The 13,292-nt window shown below is 45.6% G+C and overlaps 1 protein-coding gene across 1 annotated transcript; it reads left to right on the top strand.

The window, feature by feature from the left end:
* Positions 1–482: 482 nt before the first annotated feature.
* LOC127563352 (cytochrome P450 2J2-like) lies at positions 483–12,946 on the top strand. The gene is made up of 9 exons (XM_051999757.1): positions 483–1,050; positions 2,282–2,444; positions 3,421–3,570; positions 4,363–4,523; positions 6,759–6,932; positions 7,317–7,458; positions 9,763–9,950; positions 10,813–10,954; positions 11,047–12,946. Exons 1-9 carry the CDS (start codon positions 880–882, stop codon positions 11,262–11,264), a joined length of 1,509 nt encoding a protein of 502 aa, XP_051855717.1. The 5' UTR covers positions 483–879; the 3' UTR covers positions 11,265–12,946.
* The last annotated feature ends 346 nt before the right edge of the window (positions 12,947–13,292 follow it).

Genomic DNA, 13,292 nt, shown 5'->3' with positions numbered 1-13,292 from the left:
GTATGGACTGGGCAGGGGAATTAGAGGTGGGGATCCCATTAGGAGGTTGTTGCTTCTTGAGGCTAGAGAGAGGACTGTTAGAGTCACTCTCCATAGAATTGAGGTTCTTCTGTATGTGACTGCTAGCTGGAGTATAACGACAGAGAAATGGGGAAGGGGCTGGGAGTCAGTTCCTTGACTCATGGAGCCATTGATTGTCAGAGGCAATCCAGAGATAATGTTGGCTCTCTGAGGGGTTGGGGAAATGGGTGAGTGGTTCGCCTCCCTTAGGGTGAGGCTATGTCTTTCTATGTCAGGTTAAGCTTCTGCTGAGGGGCCAGGGTGTGGGCCCATTCACGGAACCAAAATGAGATCATTCCACTACACTAAGACAACACCCCTGAGGCTTTTCCTTGTTTAGAATGCAGAGTGCACGGTGTGTTCTTGATATAAAAGGAGAGAGAGAGGAAGGGAAACTTAGTATGACTGTATAGGAGACGGAAAGGAAAGGAAAAGGGAAAAAAAGAAAGGAAAAGAGAGGAGAGGAAAGGAAAGACAAAAAGAGAAAAGAGAAAATATTCCATATGAGAACAGAATAAAAAAGAATAAGTAAAGACAAAAAAAAATAGGGGAATAGAACTAAATCGAGGAAGGAAGAAGGGAAGAGAGACCCAAAGAGGAAAATAGAGAAGACAACAGGGAAGAGGAAAAGAACATAAATGTATTAGAATATAGAGAAGGGAGAAAAGAAGAATAAAAACAGGGCAAAGAAAAGGAGAATAGGAGAAACAAACAGGCTAACAAAGAAAAGGGGAGTAAAAGGGAAGAGCAGAGAGGAGGTGAGAGACAGCAGAGGGAAGACTTTGGGAGACCAAGTTGAGGCAGAGTCACGGGAGCCACATGTTCTCGCTGGTCAGTGGTCTGGCCCTACTGGCCACCTCCCTCCTGCTCCTGAGAATGCTCAGTTTCTACCTGGCCCGAAACCAGTTCCCTCCTGGTCCGTGCCCCCTCCCCATCCTTGGAAATCTGCTGCAGTTGAATTTCCAGCTTCATCCTGAGAAGCTCAGTCAGGTAGGGCTTCCTTGATGATTCAAAGTTTGTTTGCCTGCCTTCCTTCAACCCCCATTCACAGGACAATGGAAGAAAACAACTTTCCAAAGAAGGGGAGTTCTCAGAGGGGAGCAGAAAAGGGGAACCCAAGGGAAGAGCTCAGCTTTCTCCCAAATCTCATCATTGGAGTTCTAGACTGGGAAGGAGCATTCTGAGATGGTGCTTATTGACTTCTGCTGCCCAGATTTCTGAACTTCAGCAGATGCATAAATGGGAATATTAATTGCATAGGGGAACCTGCTAAAATAATCGGTCATTAGTTGTCTGCTATATCCGAGGAGCTTTTTTGAAAGGGAGTGAGTCCCATCTCAGAGGCTGATCCCCATCTATCCTGAGGCCCAAACACCTGCTAATGTCCTGCTACAAATGGCACTTTGGTCCTCCTTTCTGGTTCTTGGTTCACCCCAATTGTGCCTCTACTGTAGCTTGCCAGCCCATTCTCCTGCTGGTAAGGATTCTGGATGGGAAGGAGCAAATGTTGGTGTTGGCCATGGGGAAGAGGAGGCACAGAGGTTGTTTCTCTTAGTTTCTAAAAGGCAAAGCAGGAGCAATGGTGTGGAGTTGTAAAGTAAAATTTCAGTTTGATAGAAGGGTAATTTTCCTAAGAATTGGAAATGACTAAGCAAAAGCTGGATGACCAATTGTCTATTATCAAGAATCATAGATTTAGATCTGGAAGAACTACAAGACTATCAGTCTCCAACCCCCTCACTTTACAAATAAGAAAACTGAGGTACAGGGAGGCTATATGACTAGCCCAAAGTCACATGGATACTATGCATTAGAAGTAGGATTTGACACAGGCAATAGGCAATTATACCACCCTGCCTGCCTGTGTGTCCCGGAGACATGGATTACTAGAGGAGATTCCATTAAGGTAGCCTTAAAGGTCCTCTTCTCAGTCAGGAGTTTGTCTAAGTTAGGACAAAGCTGGCATTGGACTCAGCCATGACATAGTCTCCTGGATACATGACTTCTTGCTAAAAGTATAATCTATCCCACTCAGAAAGGAGAAGAAGCCAATCAAACTTTCTCTTTTCACAGCCAAACCCTTACAACTCCAATCTGCTCATTTTATAGAAGAGTAAACTGAGAAATGATTGTCCCAGATCATGAACTAAGCAGCAGGGCAAGATTTTAGACACAGCTCATCTGATTCCCCCCAAACCAGAGTCACATCTTCCCTCTGCAGCTGGCCAGGAAACATGGGAGCATCTTCACTGTGTGGTTGGGGTCAACGCCAGTAGTTGTACTGAATGGTTTCCAGGCTGTGAAGGATGCCTTAATCACTCATTCAGAGGACTTTGCTGACCGCCCAATTACCCCCCTCTTCGAGGACCTGTTTGGAGACAAAGGTAACGCTCTCGTTGCGACCAACAGTGAGGTCATGATGAAGGCCTAATTGTGGATGACAAGTGGGGCTATGCCTGGGACTGGTTAAGGAAACTCGATAAACCTTCAGCCTTTAGATCGGCCTTTTCTCTAGCTTCATTTTGGGAGGTGTGAACTTGGAGGAAAACAGAAGGGAGAGACCAAGTGGTTTTCTAGATATTATTTGTGGATATTACAATGAGCTCCTGCTGGACTAGGATGAGCATTTCAATAAATGGGTGAATGAATAAAAAAAAAGCATCTGCTACATTCTCCCTCTGTGACAAGCATTGTACCAAGTCTTGAGATACAAAAAGAAAAACAAGGTAGCTCTTATAGAAACTAATGTTCTCAATAGAGGGAAATATTACATAAAGGGGACTGGTGGCCAGGGAAAAAAGTTTTGGTTTGAGAAATAGAGAGGATGGTGACGGTGGCCACACACTTTTCAATTGCATTGAAAATATTGATTAGTTTATGGTTTCAGACCAGGTTGGGTTTGGGAAGAGGATACACTCAAAGACAGTAGGGAAAAAGGCAAGATGGCCAGGGTGGAATGTCAAGTTTAGGTATAGCCTGCTGGAGAAAGCGGACTATGCAATGCATTTCTAAAAAAGGCCACATGGAGCCCAAGGAAGCAGTTTCAGATCTCAGAGATTTAAGTCTTCCAGCCTGTGGTCTTTGGTCAGAGGAAGCAGCGAGGCAGAGGGAATGGCAAAAAGAGGGCTGTGTTATAAGGAGCATCCCCTCGTGACCACCTTACTACCAGCCTCTGTCCTCTGTTATTTAAAAGTTTATACTTCTTGTCCCACATTGGACAAAAGATCCAGTAACAGCGTCAAAAAGACTATCATTGAACTGGGTGAACTTTGTCATCATATGGTATAGGGAGTGTAACCATAAGTCATAGTAAAGCAGGGGTAGAATGTCACTAAAACCTCCTTTTTCCATTGGCATCAGGGATCATCTCCACCAGTGGTCACACCTGGTTACAGCAGAGACGCTTTGGTCTGACCACCCTACGCAGCCTGGGGATGGGCAAGAAAGCCCTGGAGCAGCGACTGCAGGAGGAGGCACAGTACCTGGTGGAGATCTTTCGCAGAGAAAATGGTAGGAAATGGGAAGTTGAGGTGGAAGTGGGCAGCAATACTAATGGCTGACATTTATCATCTTCAGGTTTACAAAGCAGTTTTTACAGACCTCTCACTGGATTCTGCTACAGCCCTGGGAACCGAGTGGTTTGATTTTTTTTTTTTAACCAAACTAATCAGAGACTTTCTTTAAAAAATCTTCTTTTCCAGTGTAGATGAGAATCTACTCTTCCTTTATCCTCTTGGATGCTCATAGTGCCATTATAAGGTATCGTCCCAACTCCAAAGTCAGTTCTTAATCCATACTATGATTATCTCTCTATGATTTTAAAGGTGAGGAAGTCAAGACCCAAAGAGGCAAAGCCACTTGTTTAAAGCTATACAGCTTGTCAATGCTGATGACAGAATTTGAACCCAGATCTTTTCTCATTCCAAATTTAATTTTTGTTTTTTATTATACCACACTACCTTTCCAACATGCAGCCCAGGTGTGTGTGTGGAGAGGAGTGATAAGTTGGTGAGTCAATAGTACAAGCAATTGTAGTTACAAATTAAGACAGAGCCAGGCCAAGGGGAGAAGGGAAGGGAAGGGAAAGGAAAGGAAAAAGAAAGGGAGGAAGAAGGGAAAGAGGAAGAGGAGAGGGAAGGAAAGACAAGAGAAACAGAGGAAAGGGAAAGAAAGAGAAGGAGAGGGGAAGGGAAAAACAAAAAAAAATCATTATCTCTCTTCAGATCAGCCTAGAATACTGGCAGGTGTAGCTAAAACCTCTATTGCCATTCGCTTCTATATCTCATCCTTTCTCTCTCAAAGGCAAATCCTTCGACCCCCATGTTCCTATTGTCTGGGTAGCAGCCAATGTGATCTGTGCTCTAGTGTTTGGCCATCGCTTCTCCCACGGGGATCCCTTCTTCCAAGAAATGATGAAAGCAATTGACTTTGGGCTGGCTTTTGTCACTACCATCTGGCGCCGGGTAAGCTGGGGTTGGGGTCGTGCTGTCAGTCATTTGTTCAGGGATTTTGATGCCTTCTTGGGTAATGATCTACAGGAAGCAACCTGTGAAACCTGCCTTCTCAGTCAGTTAAGTATCTATTGAGACCCAAAGGACACACACATAAGTAGCATCTGACCAGACAGTTGTGGCAGAAAAGGTTAGACAAATCATTTTTCCCAGGAGGCTTTTTTTTTTTCTAGAAGAGCTATCTCCTACTTCCTCCATGTATTGGAAGGGTTATCCTCAATGTAGAACGAACTAAGGAGCACAGAGTGAAATAAGATTGGAAACGTAGTCCAGAACCAGTCTTTGAAGGGCTTTAACAGCTAAGTTGGGGATTTGTATTTTATTATACAAACAACAGGAAGCCATTGAAAACCGAGCTGGGAAGTATGAGGGCATACCTGTGCTTTAAGAAGATTACTTTGAAGGAATATTAGAGAAGGGAGAAAATGGAAGCACAGAGACTGAGAGACTATACCAATAGTCCTGGCACATGTAACTAGTAATTATTCTACATATTCATACTTTGAGTGCCACTCATGCGCATACTGCTAAAAATAATTTAACCACTAGGGGGTTCTGTTGACTAGTTTCCTGATCTTGTTCTGTTATAAGGACCAAGTGTTAGTGACCCAACAGAGATCTGACTGTAGACAACACTAGAGGGCACTCTGGGGTGGGTGATAATGCCAAGTTCTTTTTGGCTTTCAGAGAGTAGCAACCTTTCCTTTTTAATCCTAAATCTTTTGTGGGTGGCAATGCTCAAAGGACTTTAGGCAAAGGGCCACTTGATCCCTTAATCCCTTGGGTTTTATCCAGGCAGATTTTTGGATTAATGTTTATTCCTCCTGAGTTTCTGTCTATTGTCACATTCTTGTTATATTTCTTTTCTATTCTTTTCTTTTTTTTTGCTGAAGCAATTGGGGTTAAGTGACTTGTCCAGAGTCATACAGCTAGGAAGTGTTAAGAGTCTGAGGCTGGATTTGGACTCAGATCCTCCTGACTTCAGGGCTGGTGCTCTAGCCACCGCACCAACTAGTTGCCCCTATTCTTGATGTACTCCAATTGAACGTCCTGTCCAAAAGTACTAATTGTGGATACAGCCACAATCCAGGTACTCAGGTTCAAACCTCCCACTTTGGGTTCAGACAACCTCAAATGCGAGAGTTCAAAGAAACACAGGCCATGTGTTATGGTTCAAACCTTCCACTCTTTGTGACTCTGGATCTCATAAACACAAAGGTGTTCATTAGTCACAAGTTTCCATGGCTAGACCAGATACTGAAAATCTACCTCTGGATACATCTTCTAGGCACTCTGCTTCTATTCTGCTTTCTATTTCTATTTTAGCTCTGAATACATGCCTTGCTTGCTCCCAAGAATCGTTTCGAGCCCAAAGACTCATATTTCAGGGACTGATCCAAAGCATCTTACCTCAAACTGTTCACCTAGACTGTGCCCAACCTATGTAGAGCATTCCAAACTCATATTGGTCTGATCAACCATAATCAGACATACTGTTCTTGATTCCAACTTATTTTGGTCCTCTTCAAGAATGAAAGACCACAACCAATCAACCTCTGCACTTCATGCTCAAAGATTCTCATATCATGATTCCAAAGTCTTATCTCAAGAGATTAGCTTAAGGGAAGACATAGGTTGACTCAATCATGGTTCCCATTTTGGCCTCTCTCTTTCCTCAAATATTTCTCCCATGGCAGGTCCAACAGTACCTCCAGGTACCTCACTGACCAGTCCTCTGGAGTGGTCATCTGAGGTAGGAAAACATAGCCATATTTCACCGTATGACAATAATGAAGGTCACACTTATATTAGTACTTTATGATTTATAAAGTGTTGACCTCAACGATCCTGCAAAATAAGTTGGGTAGGTATAATTAAGCCTATTTAACAGATCAGGACATGAAGTTTCAGCAAAATTAAGGGATTTGCCTCAGGTCAATGGCTAGTTCGTGATGGAACCAACATCCTCATCAAAGCCCGGGAATTAAATAACGTGCTGCTTTAATAGGAACTTCTCTGTCCCTTTTTGAAACTCTCCTTCCACTCATTTTCCACTGCAGACTCATTGTCATTCTAATTTATTCTCATAAGCTTCTAGAAACGCTAAGCTTTTCCAGGTTGTTTTCAGTAAGTTGAATCTAATAAGTTCCACAAGTTCTTATATTAAATGTGGGTCCTTTTATGCAGTTGTATGATGTCTTTCCATGGCTACTGCGCCAACTCCCTGGACCTCACCACAAGATCTTTCAGTATCAGGAGATCGTGAAGAATCTCATCTTCCAAGAGATCCAGAGCCACAAACAAAGGGGGCCCAAAGACTCAGAGGACTTTATCAGCTGCTATTTGGCTCAGATTACTAAGGTAAGAACCATGTCAGGAATTCTGGGCCACCTTTAAGCTTCAGCTTTCTTCTTGTATACTCAGAGAGAATTGCTTTCCCTAGAAGTCAATCTGATATCATGTTCTCTGTTCTTTAGGAAAGCTTTCAGAGCTCCTCAGGCCCCTTAGAAGGACCATATTACTTCTTTGCTTCCTTTGACTTTTCTCTGTCTTGGGCCAGAGCTAAAGTCTTATAGACTTGGGCTCCAAGGATGACAGAATTGAGAACTTCCTGAGAATTCTGATCGCCAATTTGGGGAAGTTTGGGACTTGCCAATGGGTGCTCAGAACAAAGGAGGGCTAGAGAGTCAGGAGCATCCACTCATTAATCCTATCTTGTGGTGTTTTTTTTTTTTTTCCTTACAGAAAAAGGATGACCCTTTGTCCACATTCAATGAAGAGAATTTGGTCCAAGTAATCATTGATCTCTTCCTAGGAGGCACTGAAACTACAGCCACTACCCTGCGCTGGGCACTACTCTATATGATCCATCATAGAGATGTTCAAGGTGAGGACACACTGGGAAAAGGGAAGCTCAACACAGGCCATGAGCTCTCTAAGGAAGGCTTTCTCATATCTTGCCAGAGTTCATCCCTGAATAAAGTAGTCATCCCCCCAGGATTGGCACTTACAGATGGGTAGATGATGAATGGTCCTGTATAACTCAATGGTTCGTCAGCCATTCCTGGGGAATCTGAGGCTGATTTTTATTCTTAGGATATCCCCCTCCCCATCCTCCCAAGTGAAAGCATGGAGTTAATTCTCCAATTAATAAAATGGTCAAAGGATATGAACAGACAATTTCAGATGAAGAAATTAAAACCATTTCTAGTCATATGAAAAAATGCTATAAATCACTATTGATCAGAGAAATGCAATTAAGACAACCCTGAGATACCATTATATACCTCTCAGATTGGCTAAGATGACAGGAAAAGATAATGAAGAATGTTGGAGGAGATGTGGGGAAATTGGGACACTGATACATTGTTAGTGGACTGATTCAACCATTTAAGAGCAATTTGGAACTATACTCAAAGGGCTACCAAACTGTGAATACCATTGGATCCAGTTGTGTCTCTACTGGGCTTATATCCCAAAGAGGTCATAAAGGAGGGAAAGGGATGTGTACAAAAATGTTTGTAACAGCTCTTTTATAGTGGCAAGGAACTGGAAATTGAATGGCTGCCTATCAGCTGGGGAATGGATGAATAAGTAATGGTATATGAAGGTTATGGAATATTATTGTTCTGTAAGAAATGATCAGCAGGATGATTTCAGAGAGGCTTGGAGAGATCTACATGAACTGATGCTAAGTGACATGAGTGGAACCAGGAGAACATTGTACACAACAGCAATATTATACCATGATCAATTCTAATGGACATGGCTCTCTTCAACAATGAGGTGATTCAGATCAGTTCCAATGGTCTTGTGATGATTCTGCACCCAGAGAGAGAATTGTGGGAAATGAGTGTGGTTCACAACTAACATTTTCACTTTTTTTGCTCATTTGCTTGCATTTTGTTTTCTTTTGTTTTCTTTTTTGATCTGATTTTTCTTGTGCAGCACAATTGTGGAAGTATGTACAGAAGAATTTCACATTAAAAAAAAAAAAAAACATGGAGGCAGCTAAGTGGTACAAGAGATAGAGCACCAGCTCTGAAGTCAGGAAGACCTGACTTCAAATCTGGCCTCATACACTTAACACTTCCTAGCTATGTGACCCTGGGCAAGTCACTTAATCCCAATTGCCTCAGGAAAAAAAATAGGACTACTCCTGGCTATCACTTACCCTGAAATCCAGTACAATTCAGTGCAGCACTCTAGGCTTAGAGACTGAAGGTTTGCATGAAACATCTAGCTCTGGCATTTACTACTCAGAATTATGGGACCTTCAATAAACCATATCCTCTCTGACTCCCAGTTTCTCCATCCATAAATATTATATTACCTGCCTCACCTACCCTCACCTCACTTTTTTGAGGAAAGTACTTTGTAAACAGCTACTGAAGATTGTATTGCTATTTGCAGAATAACCAACTAGTGTTGATGACTTGGGTCACTAGAACTCAGTTTCCCCAACGTAGGATAGGGAAATCATATTTGGATTACCTGTGCTCAAGGTGGTCAGGAAAGTGCTAAAGAAAGGAAGTTGTTATTGGTAAGGAGGCAAATTAGTTTTGATTAGGGTAGATGAGTTTGAGAAGGTCTTCAATTTTCTGACTCTGAGTTTCCTTATCTTTGTAGCGAGAGGTTCAAGAGATCATGTCAACATCTTGCGCCCTTGTGGCCTATTTTAGAAGAACAAAAGGAATGATAGAGGATAGGGCCCTCTGCAGATTCCTGGCATTGGACTATGGGCCAGAGGGATGGTAGTGACCTTTCACTGCTGTCAGTGAATGAGCTTTGGAAATAATAAGGCAAGGAGTCTGGCTCTTGTTTCTCCTCATAACCCAGAGCATGGTCCTGCTCAGAGGTGTTCAGCATATGACTGAATGCAATACATGGTAGGACTGAGGTATGGGTTACCTTGAAGTAGATGCTTTTTTTTTTTTTTGCTGAGGCAATTGAGGTTAAGTGACTTGCCCAAGGTTACACAGCCAGGAAGTGTTAAGTGTCTGAAGCCAGATTTGAACTCAGGTTCTTCAGGCTTCGGGGTTAGTGCTCAATCTACTGTACCATTTAGCTACCCCAAAGTAGATGCTTCTTATATACAGGAGAATCCCATCTCCTGTGGAATAAGACAAACTCCAAGAGCATCAAATCCCAAAAGACTGGTACCCAAATGACCCAGAGAATCTCTCTGCAGAAAAGGTTCAGGAGGAGTTGGACACAGTCCTGGGTCCATCCCAGGTGATCAGCTTTGACGACCGCAAGCGCTTGCCTTACACCAACGCCGTCCTCCACGAAGTACAACGCTTTTGTAGTGTCATCTCCGTGGGCGCTGTGCGCAAGTGTGTGACGGCCACCACTGTGCAGGGATTTTTCATCCACAAGGTACAAGGGCTGGCCCTGTCCACGGAGCACTAATAATCTACTGTTCCCCTTCCCCCACCCCATCCCATTCCAGTGAGATGGGATCTGGCCATCCCCTCTCCACGATGTCCATGGTCCCTGAGGAGCTTTCTCTTCTTTCCCCATCAGTTCTACCTGGGCCATGATATACTGATGAAGCATCTGTGATGCGCACGGCACCATGCCAGGTGCAGGGCCGTGACGAGGGAGTAATTCACAGTTTGGCTCAAGTTCCATCTCTTCCACTAGGGCCAGAGCTCCTTCTCCAGATATCTCCTGCTGACTTCAAATATGTGACATCACCCAGGGTACAGGTGTTTGTGTGTGTGTGTGTGTGTGTGTGTGTGTGTGTGTGTGTGTGTTGGGAATGGAGTCAAGTCCCAACTTTTCAGTAGGCTGAAATATTCCCTTTGGTCTCCAGAGCATATTCAAAGACTGAGCTATTCTTATTGCCTGAACAAGTGTGAGTTTGTTCATCATCACCATCACCAACCCATCCCATCATCATCATCACCATCATCACCATCATCATCATCACCATCACCACCAAAAATAGATTGTTCCACATAATACACATAATGTTCACTGAGAGGAGTCATAGTGCATAGAATGCCAGTTCCAGACACTTATATAAGTTACGTCATCCTGGGCCAGTCACTTCTTCCTGTTTGTCTCAATTTTCTTATCTGTAAACGAGCTACAGAAGGAAATGAAAAAACACTCCAGGATCTTTGCTAAGAGAATCCCCAAATGGGGTCAAGAAGCACTGCTTCTAGTTTGTTTTCACTGGGCCTGCCCATTCCTGCTGTAGCCAGCAGCCATAGTCCTTTTTCCCTTTCTGTAGGGCACAATCATCTTACCGAACCTGGCCTCGGTATTGTTTGACCCCGAGCACTGGGAGACCCCCTGGCAGTTCAATCCTGAGCACTTCTTGGACCGAAAAGGAAACTTTGTGATCCATGAGGCTTTCTTGCCCTTCTCTGCAGGTAATGCCCGGAGAGCTTCACTCCATGAGCATGGGCGGTGGAGATGGGGGTGGATACCCCAGATAGTACTGATGGTCCTATTCTTCTTCCAGGTCATCGAGTGTGCTTGGGCGAGCTGCTGGCCAAGGCGGAACTCTTCCTGGTGTTTGCCAACCTGCTCCGGGAGTTTCGGCTGCAGTGTCCTGAAGGAGCCTCTGGGAATGAGCGAGATTACGTTTTCTGGGGCACTTTGCAACCCCAGCCCTACAAGCTCTGTGCCAGCCCTCGTCGAGGCGGGTCTCGCGGATGTGGCAGGGAAGACAGGCTTTAAGCTCCTGAGCTTCCCCTGGATCTCCTCCACTGTTTTCTGTTTCTTCTCATGGCTCACTAAACTTCTGTAGCGTTAGGATGGGAGAAATGTGGGGGGGAAGACACAGAGCCAGTGCTTTTCGGTCTCAGGAAGGCCTGAGAGCCGCTAACTGTAGCATCCCAGGAGGGTACGGTGGCTGGCTGGTACTTAGAGACTTCATATTTACCACTACGGACATGCTGGGCTTCATGAGCAAGGGGCTGGCCGTGCTAGAAATCCAGGACCTTTTCCTTGGCTTTGTTCAGGGACTGCAGGAGATTCAGAGAGAGGCAAAAGCCGGGCTTCAGCCTTTGCTTCACCAACAACAGCCCGGCATCCCTTCCAGAAATCCCAAACAATTCAAAGGCACAACAGCCAGGATGTTCTATGGGCTTCCACTCGGACTTTTCATTTCAAATGAAATTTCAATTCGGCCTGAAGTTGGGAAAGCTGCCAGTTCCCTTTTCTGCTTCTGACAGGGAAAGAATCCGGTGGGATAATAGAGCGAACCCCATGGAAAGCGACGGGAGAAGGGCTGGCCTGGGGGGCGGCTTCATCTGTCCCGAGCTCGGGACCAGGGGTCTGCTGTTCTTAATGTCTTGGCAGCCCGGGGGCCCCCACCACAGAGACTCTAGCTCCCCAGATACAGCAAACACAGCCATTTTCGGTGCTGGGACCGTCTGCAAACTCCAGCTGGGAGTCCCAGCGCCCGGCTCTGAGGTTTCCCGGCCGTCACTCGTCCACTCCACAGCCGAGGAATTTCTAGAATTCCAAGGGCCCCCCTCTCCTGCCCGTTTTCCTTCCCGCTCCCCATCCCCGACAGAGGAGGAAGCCCGAAGCTGCCTTTTGGGGCCAGAAGGTTGATGGGCTTCTCTTCCCTCCTCAGTTCCTCCGGCTGCTTTTGAGCTTGAGCCCCAAGTGTGTTCATTTTCCTCCCCTTTTAAGCCCAGCGCTTTCAGGGGCGGGTTTCCACGGTAGGATCGGAACCCAGACCCGGCCCCGGACTCAGAACTCTGCCTTTCCCCGCGCTGCCTGCTTCAGTAAGGACGCACAAAGCAGCCGGCGCAGGGTTCTTGGCCCGCCCTGCGCAGCGTCCTGGGCCGGTCTCCCTCCCTGGACCGCCCAGCTCAGCCTCGCACCCCCGGTCCCATCTTCATTCCCTGGGGAAGCACTGGTAGAACCGGAATAGTAGGGACGCAGGTTCCAATCCTACCGTCGGGCTTCGGGACTTCAGTCTTAAATTCTGAATTTAAATAAAATAATTAGCAGTTCCGTACACGGTAAAGTGGGGTTTTTCATGCCCCTGCTTCCCAGCTCCCCAGGCTCTTGGTTCATGAACTGCATTTTCCTTAAAACTTTTGTTTACAAATCACTGACAATTTCCCCTAGATCCCTCTTGCTGTCCTGGAATATATAGATTCTCTACGTACTGTATAACTAAGGATCCTGTTAAAAACCAGAAATCGGAACGCGGGGGAAGCGATCAGAAAAGCAACAAAAGAGTCTGGAAACAGACTAAGGAACGTTCGCTCTCCGGGAGACGCTTCCTTACCACGGAGGGGAGGGGAGACTTTACAAGTCTTCTCCGGGGTCACGCTCTTTGTGAATCTGTTCTGTTCGCTTTTCACAGAATATATAATAAATTCTGCCCGTTATTTTCAAAACTTCTGCTTCTGTTCTTTTAAAAGTTCATCTTTTTAAAGATTATTGCGATTGACTCCCTGCCCTTCTCCCATTAAAAACTTGAGAAAGAGGAACGAGCCCAAGCCTTGTAACAACCCAGCGGGGCCCTGCCCTCCGCGGCGGCCGTATCTAAAGGGACTGGGCGCTTTTTCACGCTAGGTCCTTTTGCTAAAGGCGCGCGCGGCGCTGGGCCCGGGAAGCCCCCGGCCGGGCTCGGGAAGCGGGACAGCCGCGCGGGGCGGGGCGGGAAGCCTGGGAGGAAGCAGCAGCCGCGCTCCCGGGGACCCCCAGCAGGCAGGGAGCGCCGCCCCGGGGAGTGTCCCGACA

Source organism: Antechinus flavipes, chromosome 4 (genome assembly GCF_016432865.1).
Source record: "Antechinus flavipes isolate AdamAnt ecotype Samford, QLD, Australia chromosome 4, AdamAnt_v2, whole genome shotgun sequence".
In the NCBI taxonomy this organism is placed as follows: Eukaryota; Metazoa; Chordata; class Mammalia; order Dasyuromorphia; family Dasyuridae; genus Antechinus; species Antechinus flavipes.
Note: the sequence above shows the minus strand (reverse complement) of the source record. Positions and strands in the feature narration are given on the sequence as shown.

What these genes read in the sequence shown, in the direction of transcription:
- LOC127563352 (XM_051999757.1), top strand. Translation starts at nt 880, where the DNA reads ATGTTCTCGCTGGTCAGTGGTCTGGCCCTACTGGCCACCTCCCTCCTG. An exon ending in ATCCTGAGAAGCTCAGTCAG is followed by an intron (nt 1,051 to 2,281) that starts GTAGGGCTTCCT and finishes TTCCCTCTGCAG; the next exon opens with CTGGCCAGGAAACATGGGAG. An exon ending in GGACCTGTTTGGAGACAAAG is followed by an intron (nt 2,445 to 3,420) that starts GTAACGCTCTCG and finishes CATTGGCATCAG; the next exon opens with GGATCATCTCCACCAGTGGT.